Below are 17,885 nucleotides of genomic sequence, written 5' to 3'. Positions count from 1 at the left end.
ACACCCTTTAAAAAGTGGCAGGAATCAAGTGGACATTATACCATGTGCTTACGCAGCATCTCCTAACCAGAGTGTTCGGTGAGAGCTGGGGAATTTTTTGAGCTGGTCTGTTTGCCAGTGCTTCTTCATCATGAGTCACTGCAGCTGGTTCTCAGTGCTCAGCCCTGCTGCACAGAAATCAAAGCCAGGGAATGGAGCCGGGCTTCCCATGCTGGGGACTCTTTCCAACTGTCTGGCCAAGGAGTAGGGTAACTGTGGAATATGCTGACAAAGCAGACTGGGGGCTAGGTAGGCTAATAGGGGTTAATGCTATAGCTGATGGCTGAGGGAGGCCCAAAGAACTTTGTATTGCTTGTGAAGCTGTTGGCATTGCTTCTTTCATACAGATTTTTCTCATGTAATCCCATGCTCTGATATGCAGGCTTGATGTATCATCTCAATAATGTGGGAAGGCTGGGGAAATTCAGTAAAATGGCTATATTTCAGTACAGTGTGTGTCAAGGGAAGGATGTCAGTCAATTACAGGCTGGAAAAAGCAAGCAATGTCTTATCTCTGTATGAGACTGAAATTCTTAATGTCCCTGTGTGAAGAACTGTGCCTCCATTTTCAGGCACTTTACTCCCTTGAGCAGCCACATATTTAACCTGTGTTGAGTGCAAGTGTATTGATGTATTTCGCAGTGGAGAGCCCTTTCCAGCAGAAAGGAAGAGATGAGATGAAACAATAACAGATACTTCAGTTACTGCTTGAGATCTGCTGGGCCAATGAAGCAATTAAAATTATGCCATTGAATTAACAATTTTTACACAAGGAATGTGTTTAGGAGATTGCTGTGGCTATGAAAAATATTTAAAACCATTCATTTAAATTTTTTGTTTATTTGGTCTGCTGAAGCACTAGTTCATGAAACGACCACTGTTCTGAAGTGAATCAGATCACTTTTCACTTAGAAGAGGTCTCAGGAATGTCTCACTGAACTGATTAGTCATCTTTATCCAACATAAGAAATATTTCTCCTTGTAGCGGTAATAGTGATTTGGAGTCATACTGATTGCTAGCGGAGATAACAAAAAAATTTTGAGATAGACCGCATCTGAATGAAGATGGCTGGTATCCTTTCCCACCTTATATTTTTCTTATTATTCTCTGCATGACTGATGTCAAACCCATAATTTTCAGGTAGTCTATGCAAATTTATTAAGAATGATTATGTAAGTAAGGTTGCTTTCCTCTTTGTGATGGTCTCATCCTGGCATAGTCAGATCACATTGACACAGCTGTGTGAGGAGGCAGCAATGGGAACACTGGTTTGCATCTATTCCAAGAGTGGTAGCATCTGTTTGGTGATTAGCTAAAGGATTTCGGCTGTCAGAGCTGTCAATCTGACACCTTTGATGAGCACTAAAATAAATCTGTTCTACCAGAAACTGTTCATTTTTTAACCTGCTTTTGATTTGCTTGACTCTTTGTGTCCTTGCCGATAACTACTAGAAAGGCTAATGCATTATAAACTCTGAAAAGGGAAGCAAGCGGCTGTCATTTTTTACACAACAGATGTTCCTGATCAGGAATCAGACAAAGGATCTCATCACTCTTCCTCTGAGCAATTTAATTTGTCTGTTCCACGGCATACCAGCCACCTCCTATCTAGTCACTGATGTGCCCAAGTCCTACTTCATTTCAGGATCAGTTCATTTAATCTTACAGAATTATTAAGTTTTTTTCTGTGCCAGGGCAAAGAGAGTGGAAAAAAGGAAATTGCTTCATTGCTTATGTTGTCACCAATGATGCATCATAATGAAAAATAACAAATGCCTATTTCAGAAATAGGAAGCCCAAGTACTACATCTTAAGAGAACTAGAAAGTAATCTATGAGCACTTTTTTTTTAAGAAATAGCAATATAGATTTAATGATGTTTCTTTAGAAGTTTTAAGAATCAGAGGTAGGAATAAACAGTGCATAACCCATCAGATTCTTGTGATGCAACTTAGCAGGATGGAAAAATTTATGTATTTTTAAGAAAAGCTGTTGCTTTGGATTCAGTTCTCCACTCCTTAATTATGCAAATTATCTGAAATGAGTAATTACTGGTGGTGTTACACTCTTTTCCATTTAGTTTGATGAAACGCTATCACTCTGCTGCTGTTTTGTAGTGATGGATGGCTACTGCTGGAGATGTAAATTCTGTAGTTATTCTATAGTTTATTTCCCAGTTATTCTGCTAAAGACTTGCTGGAAGGGAGAGGCAAGGGAAGGTGGTCTTGTGCTTGTGGTCAGCCCAGCATAGAAAGGGCAGCTGCTGCTGACAGTACAAACAGGACTGGCCATGGCCACAGTCCCAGCTGTCAGTCCTAGCAAATGAGTGTCTTAGTTTGGAAAGACAGGCATCTGTTAAGGAAGGTAGGACCCTCCCCTGAAATGGAAAATGTAAACCCCCTCCCTCTGAATTTGAATTTAAGGGGCTCTCAGGCAAAAATATGGGAGCAGGAATAACAGTTCTTTAATAGGAAAGAAAATAAAAAGATAAAATAAGCAATGAAGTAAACTAAAACAACACTGACAGATTCAGAACACAACCTGACACCCTGTTGGTCAGGGTGCTGGTAGCAGTCCAATTGGAATTGTGGCTGCAGTGCTCCTGGAGTGTCAGGTGTGGTTCTGTTGGAGCAGTAATCCTGTAGAAAGGTATAGTCTTCCTCTGAAGATCCAGTGGAAGAGGCAGCTGTTCCTCTGGGAAATCCAGTGGAGAGGCTGTGCTCGTATTCCAGAATCTCAAGATTATATCCAGGTAGGAATGCTTGGCTCCTCCCTCTGGGCGGAGCATCTCACAATGGGATGCTGTAGTTCTTATCAGTCATGCAGTGACATTCCTGTTATCAGCAGATGTCCACCCCAGAGGAAGGATTGGGTGTGGAAGAGATAAGGAAAACTGCCCATTTAACAGAAGACAACTGCCATACAGATGGCAAATAGAATACAATTTTCTGGAAGGGAAATGTGACCTCTTTTTGATGTGACAGGTGGACAGAACAGAAGTGATCCGAACCTGCATAAATCCCGTCTTCTCCAAGCTGTTCACAGTGGACTTCTATTTTGAAGAGGTGCAGCGACTGCGGTTTGAGGTCCATGACATTAGCAGCAATCACAATGGGCTGAAGGAAGCAGATTTCCTCGGTGGCATGGAGTGCACGCTTGGACAAGTAAGTGCCAGTGGCATTTTCCCCCTTGTTGCTCATTTTTTGTATATAGGTGAAATATGTTCTTTGTTGAGTGACTGATGGGTGAGATTTGTGGCAAAATTCTTAATTGGTGCTTTGAATGGGATAATTGAGAACTTCTACTGGTTTGCTTTACTGCTGTAGTACAGCTTCAAGTCAGCCAGTGCTTATAGGAAATGGAAGATCAGTGATTGGCCTTGGACACTAAAAGGCCATGCTCATTGGGCATTGGAAAATAGATTGATTTTGAAGAAAGTTATTGTTCCTAACATTGCATGGGGTTTAAAGCAAGTTCAAAGTCCAAGAAACACTTAGAAATATACTTTATTCACATAGGGTAGTGCCTGGTGATGTGGCAAATAGAGAGATAGGGTTGGATTCATCTCCCTGACTCTCAGTCATCCAAAAGTTAGGTGTCTAGACTAAGTTACTCTTCTGATTTCCATCTTAAGTTCAATGGAGAGAAACAGACAGTTCCAACCATTGATTCATTTTGCCTGAGACACCTATCCTAGATTAGGATAAATTGTCTTCAGGAGATACCTGTCCTTCCATATCTATTTTCAAGAGACTCTAGACAGCTGGGTTAGGGGAGATACTTAACTTTTTTGATTACTATATTTAAGGGTGATGAGTCCTACCCACAAGATCAATATCTAGATATCATCCTAGCCAACTCTGTGGTGAATTCCCATGCTGCTGACTGGTTCCAGGCATAACTGTTTATTTCAGACTGCCAAAGTTTTTGTCATGCAGGGTTTCATAGCACAGATTTCTACTCTGTCCCTAATGGCAATGCCAAATTTCACTAAGCTGAGTGTAAATTTGTTCTCCATGCTGTGTGCCAAGAGCAGGAAGTGCTTATGTTCAGATTTTCCTTTGCAGTGCTTCCACATAAGTTTGTATTACGCACAGGACAGCATGTCATGGAAGATGCTGCAAAGCTTTGGTTCCCTGTTTTCTCACCCTTTGTTGCTCCTCACTCAGCCCCACCACACAGGAATCACTTTGATTTTCTTCCGACATTAGTTATTATTAGCTCTTAGGCCAAACATGCTGGATGAGGAAAAGTCCTCAGCAAAAGAAATAATATGAAGTGTGTGCATTTACTAAATTGGAAGCTCAGAATAAAGATGTTGGTATTTAGGATATTTACAGTGCACTGTTCCTTTTGACAAAATTCTTGTGGTCTTGATCAATGAAAATAAACTATCCTATAACACCAAGGGGAATGGGAAACAAAGCAAAATGTTATTATAATGTTCTTCTTGCTTAATTGGCTTGAAAAAGAAGGGGGGAAAAATGTCACTGCTGCTGCCTTTAGCATAACTGTCTTTATAATGATTTGATGGCTATAAATAGCACACAGCTGGGTTGTTTGCAGCATAATTTCAATGGTAACCAAGAAAAAATAACAGTGTGAATTCTGTTCACAGTAATGCAACTTGGAGGACTCTGATTTCATATTTAGTCATTTTTGGTGGTGTTTCTTCCTCCTCTTTTTCTAGTTTTTTGCCTTTATAGAATTTAAAACTGATTTAGGAAATTCCAGAAGAGTAGCACTGGAATTGTCATCCAAGTCAAGCCTTTATGAAGACTCCAAAGTTGACAATCCCACAGCACAGGCTGTACACATGGAGCTTACACTCATGTTTAGTTGTATGGTGTAATTACAGCATTCTTTTAATGCTGATATTAGACCCATGGCTTTTCTTAAGACAATTTTGACATTAATTTGTTGTCTACATCATTTTAATGCCTGAATAAAAAAGAATTTTGAGTGAGAGTGTGTGTCTGCCTCCCAACTCACTTTCCCAGTGTAAGTAGGTCTTACTGAGACATCCAGGAAGTCTATAGATTTTTAGCCATAGTCTAAAAGACTAAAAGCCCTTCCCACCCCTCCACAGAAGTGACAACTTCTATTGCTCTCTTCTAGATAGCAGTTGATATCTAAGATGTCTGAGAGATTCAGTGCTACCTGTACCTGTTTGTAGATCATCATTTAGATGTGTGGCAAACCTGCATGTTTACCCAAATCATGTAACTCTTCTATCAAAATCAAAATTAGTATGAAAAATAAATGCTGGGAAAGACGATAGCACGGTTATACAGTAAGCTCACAGAGAGGAGTGAATTTTAGCTTTATCCTGATCTCAGTCTTACATGTAGCCTACCCAATAGGTACAGGTTTGTCACAAAGTTGGGGTCCTGGATGCGAATGACAAAAAAATTCATTCCTTTGGAAAGTTTCAATAATCTCCTTCCAAATGCTCTAATAAATTTGCGTTCCATGAGAGTGATGAGGGCAGTGACTTGTAGGCTGTTAGATCTGAGCCATATACTGTCTAGAGTCTCAAAGCAGACTGGATTTTCTGCAAGATTTATTTATGCTGCTCTTGGCAGGACAAGTCAATTCTGTGCCTCTACTGGTAAATACTGTGGTTAGCAACATCCTGGCATGCAGTCAGTCATACCTGGATGTGAGGAGCAGATTCATCAACAGGAATTTCTTATGCCACAGCATTTGAATATGGTAGAACAAATGGTTGTGGGTAGATTCCTGATGAGTGTAGTTACATAAACATCTACATGCTAAATAGAAACATTTCCTCAAAGTGATTTGTTTTGTCCATCACACTTAAAAGTTTCCCTTCCAGACAAAACAATAGCAGATTATCAAGGGTTTGACAGGAGCAGGCTTAGTGTGAGGTGCTTAGGAGGGATTTTTTTTGGTGTGTTTTGAAGAACTAAAAGTCTGTTCCTGGTACTGAGAAAGGCTCTTTCTACATTCCATTTTCGCAGCTTCATGAGTGTCCTGGTAATGTGCAGATTGGCAGAATATTAACAAATATGTTCTCTACAGTCAGAATGATAACCAGATAAAAAAAATCCTAAAATATTAGAGAAGGCAGGAAAGTTGAAAGTGCAAACAAATTTATTTCAGTTAGCAGCATAGTCTTAAAATATGGTCTGCAATGCAATTGCACATAGCTTATAAAACAGAGTTTTTCACAGAACTTCACATCAAGAGAATGTACCATACTCCAAGCAGTAAATGATAGGTTAAGGTGCATAATTAAAAACTATAATTTTTTTAAAAACATTAATCTTTTAAATTTTTCATTTAATTTCTAATTAAATGCATAAAGCTAATATCTGATAATACCAGGTCTTAACAATTAAGTTTTAAAGTCATATGGTAGCTATTTAATCAAGGAAACCGTACCATGTTTTTCTTGTAACCTCACAAAGATTATTCTTAATTCGGAGCATATTTGTGAAATTAGATTCATAGAATCCCAGCAGTGTTTGGTTGGAAGGGTCCTTAAAGACCATCTAATTCCAACTCTGATGCCATGGGCAGGGACACTTTCTACTAGACCAGGTTGCTCCAAGCCTCATCCAGCCTGGCACTGAACACTTCCAGCAACCTCTGGGCAACCTATTTAGTGCCCCACTACCCTCATAGTGAAATTACTTCCTAATATCTAGTCTAAATCTACCTTCTTTCAGTTTAAAGACATCAGCCCTTGTCCTGTCACTCCATGCCTTGTAGACAGTCCCTCTGCAGCTCTCTTGTAGCCCCCTTTAGGGGGGGTAGGCTCTCCCCAGAACCTTCTCTTCTTCAGGCTGAACAACCCTGATTGTCTCAGCTGTCTCCACAAGGAGAGATGTTCCACCCCTCTGACCCCCTCTTCATGGCCCTCCTCTGGAGAGCCAAAACTGGATGCTTTGCTCTGGGTGGTGTCTCTGGAGCAAATCCTTAGTAGGGTTTACTTGAATTACCACACAAGGAAGTGGCATAGACATTTGGGAGTGTGAGCTCTTCATATCATAAAGTAATTTAAGTGAGGAGGGATTCCTGGGGTCTCCAGTTCAATCTGCTACTCAAAACAGATAAGAGCAGATTTCTCAGGGGCTTCTCCAGTCCAGTCTTTAATGTCTCCAAGGATGGAGTTATCACAGCATCTCTAGGCTTTGTCCCAGTATTTGGCACCCTCACAGTAGTGATGGCTTCCTGTGCATAAGAGGCATAGTGAACCCTCACTCCTATATCATGTGGAAACATCTGCAATTACTTTTAGTAGCCTTCAAGTGGCAAAAGAAAGCCTGAATTTGCAATGTAAAATTAACCAGAGCAGGTATGGTTTAGTTTTAGCTGGTCCTGCTTAGGGAGGAAGGCAGTAATATCAGCCTTCTTGAGCTGCTGCTGTAAATGCCAGCTCTCGTTCTTTGGAGTGAGAGAGTTGGGGTTGAGCAGTGGTTTGTCATTGTGCTTTCTGCTTCAGCAGAAATGGCTTGGGATGCTCCATCAGGCTGTGCATCTGCCCTCTAACTCTTCAAGTCACCCTAAATAGTTGCTGTTCTTTGCATAGGCACTGGCAAGCAGGGGCACCCATCCACAGCTTTGTAGTGATAAGCACTGAAATCACAACCAGTAACATTTTAATTGCCATCTTGGGCCACCACTCTATAAGGGTGACCTCTTGCTTTCTTACAGGTGCTTTAGATGCTATGAATCAGCATGAATCATGCTCTGTCATGGTTTTACAGATGTTTGTAACTTTGGAGAGTAGATTCTTTCCTCTTTCCTCTTTGTTTTTCTCTTTCCACTTCCCTGTGCCTAGGTAAAGTGTTGAGGCACTCCTCTCACCCAAACTAATAATTTCCAACTCAATCCTCACCTAGTACCTGAGGGTTTTGTACTTCAGTTGCTTTTTTGTTTCTCACAAAATCTGTAATTGTCTTGAGTGTCAGGAGATAGATTTATTTTTGTTGAATGGGTCAGGGTTTTATGTACGTGAAAAAAAAGCAACAGGGAAAAAATATTAGATTGAAAAGGACAGTCAGAAATTTAACAGTGTGATTTTCATGGTTTTCAAGTGGGATATTGTGGTGGTTGGGGTGTATGGTACGGGATTTGATACCTTGGCTGGGGTGCATGGTATGGGATTTGATTTTTTCCTGATGACTTTGCCTCCCAGGATCTTGCCCACCCTCAGCTCCTTGATGAGGGGGGGAAATGTTGAGAGACAGTGCTGATGCTGTGCCTGCCCTGCTCAGCAGTCACCAAAGCCTGGTGAGTTATCCACACCTTTCCAGGTACCAATGCACACCACAGACCTGTGAGGGCTGCTGTAGGAAAATGAAGCTAATACAGACAGCAAAACCCCAAATCCAGGTCCTGTTCTGTTTATTTGTTAGTGCCTTCATATGTCATGAGCTTCTAAAGCTCTCTTATTGGAATAATTCAGATTTATATTCCATAAATTTTGTAGAACATTGAAATTGCATCATATAGTACAGTAAGGGCTCAAACCTTCTAATAACCAAAGTTAATTTCTTAACCACACAGTGATTATCACGGGGGTGGCCTAGAAAGACTTTTTTTTTTTCTGAAGTTTCACCCAGAAATTTTGGTCTGTTCTTTAAGAGCTCACAACAACTATTTCAATGAATAACTATTTTCTGATGAAAACTAAAAAAAACATTGCCAAGACAGTCTCAATTACTGCTCAGCTGTGCATGCAGCACCATTAAATTATGGAAACCAGTAGAGTTTTTATTTCTTAAATGCGAACCACCCCAGCTCTGTGGGTTGGGTTATTCTCTGTGACATATTTTGTGGGAATAACCTTTGTGGCTTTTCTTCCATTGCTTACTGTGGCTGGTCTTTGCTGTTTTCAAATTTGAGATTTTATCCCTTGTTTCATTTCTTTCAGTTTTTAGAACTGTTAAAATGCTGTTACTCCCTTATTTGCCCAACTAGTAGCAGAAGAAAGCTGCAGAGATGTAAATCTTTTCATGTCAAGAACATTTTCAAGGATTATTCTGAGATTTAATATTACCCATACACATATTTGTGTACAAATTGGATTGAAAATCTTCCTTCTCAGTAATGAATATAATTGTTCCTCGTGTGTTTTTCATAATGTATACCATTAGCAGATTATGCACTTGAAAAAGCTGACTGATTATTAGTTTAATTTCACCCATGGCAAATCCCCTTGCTCTTGAATAAGAGAAAGGCTAAAAGAGTCATGATTGCACCTGAATTAATTAAACTGAAACATTTTGCATGAGAATATTTATTTAATAGACTGTTGACTGCTTCTGTGGTGCAAAAGACATATGACCAACTTTTTTTGAGGTGTTTGAATTCCTAAATCTCATTAGATGTCTGTGGGCCTCCTTAGGTATCTCGGTACCTTTAAAAACTTGGCCTTTGATCTCCTCCAAATGAAGTTGCTCAATTCATTAGTGGGATGAATAATGTACTTTATTAGACGTGAATGTCATTTTCTACCAGCACTGACTCAGAGCAGAAGCAAATAATGAATGCAACACTCTCCCTAACTTTGCCTAACCCTTTTAGAACCTCTGTTATCCCCAGGAAACTCTTGGTTTACCATTGCAGCATGATCTCTGAAGCTGTAAGATTTTCTAGATTAATCTTGCCATAGTTAATAGAATTTCTTATACAGTTTGTACTGCTTTGTTTTCACATGCTTTATCTTTTTGTATGAATTACTGTAGCAGTCTTTAGAAGAGTAATTTAAATTTAGTTTGCTATTATAATGAGATATTGTGACTAATTCTAAAAGGGCTGCTACTCTACACACTAATTAAATTCAAAGACCTTTTAAACTATTGATAAGGTGTTTCCTGTAATAACATTATGCCTCTTGTGATAGGCATATCTCTTTTTCTGTGCTCTGTTTTGATTGACTATTTTCAGGTACAGATCTTTAACAAAGACAGGGAGAGGTATAATTCAGCTGTAAATAGACTCTGAGCTGAACAATACTATAGCAAACAAAAGAAATCTTGAAGAGTGATGAGCATGGTACAGGAAGAATCATATGTACAGAGAGGATGATTATAGCACTAAAACTGGCTCTATGAAGGAACAAAAATTCCTTGAGCAGTTAGACAGAATGAAACTTTCTTCTCTGTGGACCTATATATCTGAACTTGATCACTTGAAGGAATTTCTCAGTATCTGTGACCCATTCCCCAAAACTTTTTTTTCAATGAGAGTGGAATACAGTCTCTGATATTTACATAATGTCTGGTCTCTCTTCACATTGAAATGGAGTGTGCTTGGTGCATCTGCAGCTGTGTGTCACTGTTCATGAAAACTATTTGGTGGGTTCAAAAACAGCTGGGGGATAGATGGCAAGATAAACACAAGCACATCAGAGTTGTATAAACCTTGCTTTGTCACAAGCTAGGCTGAAGAGGAATGCATGAAGAAGGAGAGAGTTTTTACACTGTGAAGCAGAGATACTTCTGCTGCCTGTGCTTAAAATTGGTCATTCATTATTCACCTATACAAGTGAAATGTCATTAAGGTCTGATATTGTATTTGGGGGTGTTTAGAGGCTTACAGTATCTGACTTGCATGGACTAATATTTTAATTTACAAGCTTCAGAATATATTTTACATGTGTTAAATCTTCAATTGTTTGTCTAGCCACTTTGGTTGCATCATTCCACTTACAGCAGCATCATGAAAGTATTGCTGTCCTTCATTTAGGAGACTTTTTAGCAGTGAAAAAGGTGCTTTAAAGGTTGCACTTTTATACTAGAAGGGAAGAGCTTAAGAGAGCCTGTAGCATAACTGGCAAATACTTTTGATATGGTTATGTCCCACAGGATCCTTCTTTTGCTGTGCATTGAGTATTAAAATGATTTTGTGAATACAGTCAAGTTAGTTTGATTGTATGTGTTAAAATCCCCACTGAAACTTGACAAGATAACAGTTGCTAGTTTTAATAGTTATTAAACTGCTGTTTTCTCAACCTGTGAGTTTTTATCACTTTTACTCTTCTGAGTCTCTCTTGTATCTCACTGGGGTGGAGTGAAGCAGTGACTGTGTAGGGCTTGGCTGCTGGCTGGGGTTAAGCCACAACACAAGGGTCACTGCAAGATTTGAGATGGTTTTTTGAAAGAGTGTGATTGCTGCTTTTCTTTCCTTGATGTATCAACATGGTTCTAGCAGATGCTGGAAACACACTCTATATGTACCACTGCTGTTTGGTGGGAAATTCCTTCTCCAGGCTTGAAGTATGTTTGCCACCAAGGGCTCTGCACTTAAATATATTTGATCATGAAGATTCCATATGTGAAAAAGGCATTTGGATAAAGGGGAAAAATGCTGCTAAACTGTGACTAGGTGCTCTTTGCAGTCCTGAAGAAGAGTTAGGTTGCCTAGAAGAAAGTTGAGTAACTATGAAAGTACATGTAGCAGAAATTACACATCTGGGAGAAGAATTAACACAGAGGTGCTAGGAAATAAAAGTTATTTCTCTGGCTATCCTTGCTAGCAAGGAAGAGATGCAAAGACTTCTTCAAGTTGTGTACTGTTGTGATTGAGGGAAATTTGTGCTTAATCTCTCTGTGTAAATAACTAAATTTGGAGTTCCTGTAAGAAAGTCCAATGTGCAGAAGAGGACAGTCCAAATAAAGAATTTGAGACACTTGATCTCAGGCTCAGGGTGGCACCTTGCAAAGCTGAATCAATGCTGTTGAAATAACTTGGTTAAAAAGCCATATTGAAAACTTGGTGTTGGCTCTATTTATGAGCATTGGGAATTCTGCATGATATTATTGAGAGTTATCCCTATATTTGATTGAAAAAGGACCACCTAGAGAAAGACATTTTAAAAGTTTCTTAAACAAGCCAGGTAAAACAAGTCATTATATTTCACAGCTCATCTTACACAGTGCTGATTAGTCACGACTCAGGCACAGGAGAGAGGAAACCTTCATCAGAGTCCTTGTCTCTGAGTGATTGCTGAGCAATGCTCGCTACACAGCTGGTGTCAGAGCCTTGGTGCTTTTATCTAAAGTCTTGCATCTGTTCATACTTTTAAAATAATGAAGAAAAAAAAAGTGCAAGGCCTCTTTTAACTATTTTAAATTGGAAATAGGATTAAATGGAGATGTAAGTTCAGATTTCTCTACAATATTGAGCATCTGTCCTTAACCTGTAAGGGCTTGTATGTAATAAGGAAAATTAAGATCATCTTCAAGGGAATTTCTCACTCCCATTTTACCACAGGGCTGACATCCCTTATCACTCCAGACCAGAAATCTAGCTGAGATGATGTTCTGTTGAGATGACTGCATGTCTGATAAATAGGAATAACTTCATGTTCATGTGCTCCCTCTCAGAAACAGAGCAGTGGCTTTTACATTTTTTACCACCTCATGCAAACATATTAGTATGATGTTTTTATTCAACATGCAGTGCTCTTAGGCCACAACTGGGTCATACAAACATAGTTTGTATGTACAAACATAGTTTGTATGTAGCTGAAAATGAACTTGGCTTCCCTAAGTCTCACCTTTTATACCTCTGAGGTCTGGCCCTTGTATGAGCCCCCCACACTGAGCACTAAAAAGGATTGTTGTTGTTTAACCCTAGCTGGCAATTAAAGCACCATGCAGCTGCTTGCTTACACCCCCTTTGCCCTGTGCCTGCCACAGTGGAGAGGAGAATCAGAAAGAAAAGCTTAACTTCATGTCTTGAGATAAAAACATTTAATAATTAAAACAAAATAAAATTTTATTATTATTATAACAACAGTTGTAATGAAAAGGAGAGAGAAAGAATAAAATAAAACCTAAGAGAAAGAAGTGATGCATAATACAACCACTTACCACCTGCTGACTGATGCCAGCCCATCCCTTAGCAGCAATCAGCAGCTCTGAGTGAACTCTTCCCCAGTTTTTATACTGAGCATGGCAGTCTATGGTGTGAAACATCTTTTGGCTAGTTCAGGTCAGCCATCCTGGCTATCTTCCCTGCTGCCTTTTTGTGCACCTCCTCTCTGGCAGAGCATGGGAAACTGAAAATCCTTGATATGTAGTAAGCACTATTTAGCAACAACCACAACATCAGTGTGTTAACATTATTCTCATACTAAATCTGAAACACAGCACTGTACCAGCTACTAAGAAAATTAACTCTATTCCAGCATGTACAAGGACTGTTTTCTACATCCATTTGTTGACTGGTAGGTCATATTTCTAATAAAATGTTGCAAAAATACATGTTCTTGAATTGCAATGAGGTTTTCTAGGGCTGAACTGGGTTCTATTATTTGTGTTCTAGAAGGAAGAGAGATATTTACTTTCTGCACTTCTTCACATCAGTTTTGGACAAACCCTTTTTTTTTCTCTGAAGCAGAAGTTTTAAATTGCAAGGTTTTGAAGTCAGAGTCAAGCCAAAGACTCCTGACAAATGAAAGACCTGTAGTCAATTACCTTCTTGTAAGACATTTTGCCAGCTCAGCTGCCTCTGTAACTCTGAACTAAGACTAATGCTTGCTAGTCCCTCAAGTTATCATTGTTTAGGACTTGCTGTCTGAAAATCAGGTCAGCAAATGCTTTGTACAATGATGTTCAGAAGAAGATTTGCATTGAGACATTAACAAAAATATGATAGATAATTGATTGCAGGTTCCATAGAAGTGGTTCTTTAAACCGGTGAGACCCATTTTGTACAGTGTGTGAACAAAAGAGTCAAATTACTGCTGTGGAAAACAGACTCCTTTATGGTTATTGCAATTACAATTACAATTTGAGGCAACGATGTTGGCACATTGTTGCCAGATGGAGGATTGGTTTTAGTGGCCACTTAATTAACAACTGGTAAACACTTGCACCCAAATACACATATTTACATATGCAGAGTGCTTGCTGTGTCACAACGATGCTTCTGGCCTAGAGAGCAAGTGTCATTAATGCAGCCTACTAAAGAGCGCATCAGAATAAATTATCCTTTCTGGAACTTTGAGCTATCTGCCACCTGCACAGGAGCTCCCAAGCTGTGCAATGCCTTGTGAAAGCTGTGACACTTCAGAAAGCAGCAAAGGGAGCTGGCAAAGTTTGGGTAGCTCAGGGGGAAAGTCCTGCAGTCTCTGAAGAGGCTGCTCTAGGACAGGTTCCCACCCAAATTCTATCTCATACCATGGCTATGTATATGTAAGAAGTCTGAAAAAGTTTCTTAGCTTAATGTATTTTACAAAGTTGCCTGAGCATCTTTGGCCATGGAGATAAATGGGCTCTGCTTCTCAGCTGCCATAATTCATTGGCTGGTACAGATCCCATAGTTTAATTATATATTAAGAATAATCTGTCATATTTCTGTATTACCTCCTATCTGAGAATCTCAAACACGATTTTTTGAATTGCACCTCACAGTTCACAGGAGTGTAGTGATTTGTACTTGAACCTATTTAGCTGGGAAGAAGATAAATGTAGGGATGACTTAAAAGATCACGGCAAACAGTATTTCCAAGATTCTAGGGAAGAAAGAAAACTGCTAGTAATATTGTCCTCTTACTTGTAGTCCTGTCTGTTGTTGCCACTGACCAAGAGTTGAAATCCAAAAGTTAGTTTGGAAAATTGAGTGAGATGTTGGCAACAGACAACATTATGGAAGGCAGTCCAAAAAGGAGCATTAAATTATTCATTTAAGTAATAGCCAGCTGCAAAACTGCAACTGGCAATCTGAAATGGTCCTATTATGAACATTAGTTAACAGTATCATGATGTTCTTAAAATAAGGCAAATGTAATTCTGGAGTGTATCAGCCTTGCAATGAGAAGCTCTTCTTTCTTCTCATGGGAAGGACCAGGGCTATTATGCCCAATTTTGAGCATTATTCTAAAAGTGTTTATGGGCCCATCCATGAAGGCTCATCAGAGAGTACAGAGAATTGTTTGAGAGCTAGGAAATTTGGTCAAGAAGGAAAGATAGGACAAACTCAGGTTATGTAGTAAGAAGACTGTAGGGAGTTGGTAATAGTCTTCAGATAGAAGGATTGCCTGAAAGAGGGGAAAGGATTGTTTTACCTATTCATGGTGCATTCAATAGAAATAATGGACTTAAACTGCAGAGAATCAGATTAGCTGTTAGGAAAATATATTTACATAGGGATAATGAATACAATAAATTTCCAATGGAGAGTGTTTCCCTTTAAGTTCTTTAAGAACTGATTAGACATACCCCTGTCAGGTATAGGTGCAATAGGAACAAGAAGCTGGTCACAGTGATTCCAGATGTACTGTCCTGTCATTTGGTGGTTCTCCTGTCTCACATTTAAAGCCTGTTTAAAACTTGCTTCTGTCTTGCTGCTTCTATTACAGCTGTAGCTGAGTATAATCCGAGATGTAGCTTTTGATTCTCTGTTCAATTCAGCAAATTGATGGGCAGTACAAACATGTTTCCCCAATCACTGTGATGTTAGGCTAAAATGTGCATCCTACTCACTCCTGTCTCACAGCACATTTTTTGGCTGGCTGCGACTTTGCGTTACTCAGAGCATTTCAGCTCTGGCCATTGCCTACTGTTGTGGTTTATTGCTGAAGTTTGTATGATGCCTAGGACTCTCATACAGGGTCTGGAACTTTCCTTTTCACTTGGTGACTGCCTTTCTTTTGCAACTAATATTTTGGCATATTTGCCAACGACGTCTATTTGTGGGTCATTGAGATCAACGGCTTGGATGAAGTTATCCAAGTACTGTTGGATGTGGGAAGGTGGAAAGGACTGCTTCTAGGATAAAAGCCACATTCGAGAGGTTAGAGTTTTTCTTAGGACACAATCTTTTGCTCAGTATCTGCACAGCACAACTTTACTACAGTTTTTTTTCAGATTACAAATAATACTGTGACTTCTAAGCGGTGTTTTGAATTATCTTTACATCTGTCTACATTTTGAAGTTTCCACTTAATAAATAAATAAATTAATTAATATAGCATTAACTTCACTGGGGACTAATACACTGGAACATCACTGTAGCTTAGCAGTTCTGCATTATTGTATGGTTTCTTCCTTTTCTAATACTTTTACTGGTCTGGTTTTAAATGTTTCAAAATCGTAAGGGAATGCTCATTATTGATATGGCAAATAAAATCTTTTGACATTGTCCCTCTGATGCCATTTATTTGTAGTATATTTACAATTTGTTTAATGACCAAGTTCATTTATAGTGTTGAGTTCTAGGGGAGGTTTGGTATGTGGTAAGCAAAGGAGACCATTTTGGAAGTGAAATGTGGGACAGCTTGCTTACTTCTTCTCTGAATTTAGAGTTGCTGATATGTAGAGATGAATTAATTCCTTCTCTGTGTAAACGGACTTCAGTTTCCAATAAAAATTAATGAGTTGAGTTTTGGAGGTATCTGATAGATTTGCTGTTTACAGCTCACTTCTTATTGTCTTTTTAGTCCAGTTAAACCTTACTTCTGTCCCCTGTGACCATCACTGCAATACTTGAGGAAAATCTATGTGTTTCTGACTATTCTGTTCAATGCAATGAATTGTGTTCTCCCCATTCTGCTTGACCCCAAATGCTTTTTTGTCCTTCCATTGCATCCTGTGCAGGGTTCCTGGGGACCTTTCTTGTTGGTTGTGGTCCTACTGTGTTAACTCTGATCATGGATTGAGAAAGTACCTTGATACAAAAGGAAAAAAGAAAAAGAAAGCAACATAAAACTGAAATCACAATAAACCATGTATTTACTACAGATTCTAATTATTTTTCCCTTTGTTTTTGTTTTCCTGCAGATTGTTTCTCAGAGGAAGCTCTCCAAGTCCTTACTCAAACATGGAAACACAGCAGGAAAGTCATCTATAACAGTAAGTCAGTCTTAAACATGCTTTTGTTTTCCTGTTATTTAGAAACATCTAAAGTGACTAATTCTCTCTAAAAGCATCCTGCTAAGCCACCAGAACAACCCTTGATTGAGAAATGTATTTAAATTGTTTATTTGACAATTTGCACTGTTTCTGACAAATGCTTCTTTTAAGGAAATGGCAACAAATAATGTATGACTTGTAAAAATGCCATAACACTTACTATTAACTACTTTTAGGGTACTTGGATGGCAGTAAGTAACTTCTGCTGCTTGAATACTTTTAGCTGAATGACTAGAACCTTCAGAAATTAATTTGTACCTGCTTTGACACATAAAGGAGCCTCATCTTTCTTTTCCCTTGGGCTTTTTCCAGCTTCTCAGGAAAAAAAAAAAGGTTTGATGAGATTAGTTTTAGATGTGTTGTGATGCAACTAAGGACTGGATTGCCATAGCCCCATATGTATCTTGAAATTTGAAAATCAGTGTATTACCTCTCTTCCATCTTTCTCTGGCTTGCTTGGGAGATCAATCTTGTCTGCACTGAACCTGGCATGCTTGTGACTTTTGCAGGTCTGCATTAAGGCTATAATAAAATACTCTGCTTTGGGGATATCTGCTCTGTTGCCTCATGAGATTCAGAATGATTTTTTTCCTGAATGTGTGATTTGCCAGATGGTTTTCTATTGGCTTGATTGTTTGGAATTTTTTTTCTGCCTTCAGCTGCAAAAGAGACAGCGGACTCTGCGGTAGTTTCTTGAGCGCCCAGGGAGTTTGATTTCTTAGATATCTTCCTTTGTGCTTGGCTGGGAATTGATTCGCTTAAATGCATACAGTAAACTTGGTTTTGGTCTGGGGTTGGAAAGGAGCTCCCCGCTCATCTGGCTGAATAGAACCAGGAGACAGTTTTGTTCCCTAAATAACTTTGCATGGTTTGCCTGCTGGGATGATCTGGGCATACTTCATCTCACCCAACCCTGTGGTGTTCTGGACCTCCCTTCTGTTCTTCTTTGAG

At 39.2% G+C, this 17,885-nt stretch overlaps 1 protein-coding gene across 3 annotated transcripts in view; it reads left to right on the top strand.

The window, feature by feature from the left end:
- The window catches only part of CPNE4 (copine 4), a 229,367-nt gene that overhangs the window by 114,000 nt on the left and 97,482 nt on the right, over positions 1-17,885 (top strand). For all 3 annotated transcript variants that reach the window (XM_071429513.1, XM_071429512.1, XM_071429514.1), the window contains 2 exons: positions 3,024-3,203; positions 16,803-16,874. In XM_071429513.1, the coding sequence (XP_071285614.1) occupies positions 3,024-3,203; positions 16,803-16,874 (252 nt within the window). The remainder of the gene's footprint in view (positions 1-3,023; positions 3,204-16,802; positions 16,875-17,885) is intronic.

Source organism: Agelaius tricolor, unplaced genomic scaffold (genome assembly GCF_023055355.1).
Source record: "Agelaius tricolor isolate 1412-34295 unplaced genomic scaffold, bAgeTri1.0.p SCAF_6, whole genome shotgun sequence".
NCBI lineage: Eukaryota > Metazoa > Chordata > Aves > Passeriformes > Icteridae > Agelaius > Agelaius tricolor.
Note: the sequence above shows the minus strand (reverse complement) of the source record. Positions and strands in the feature narration are given on the sequence as shown.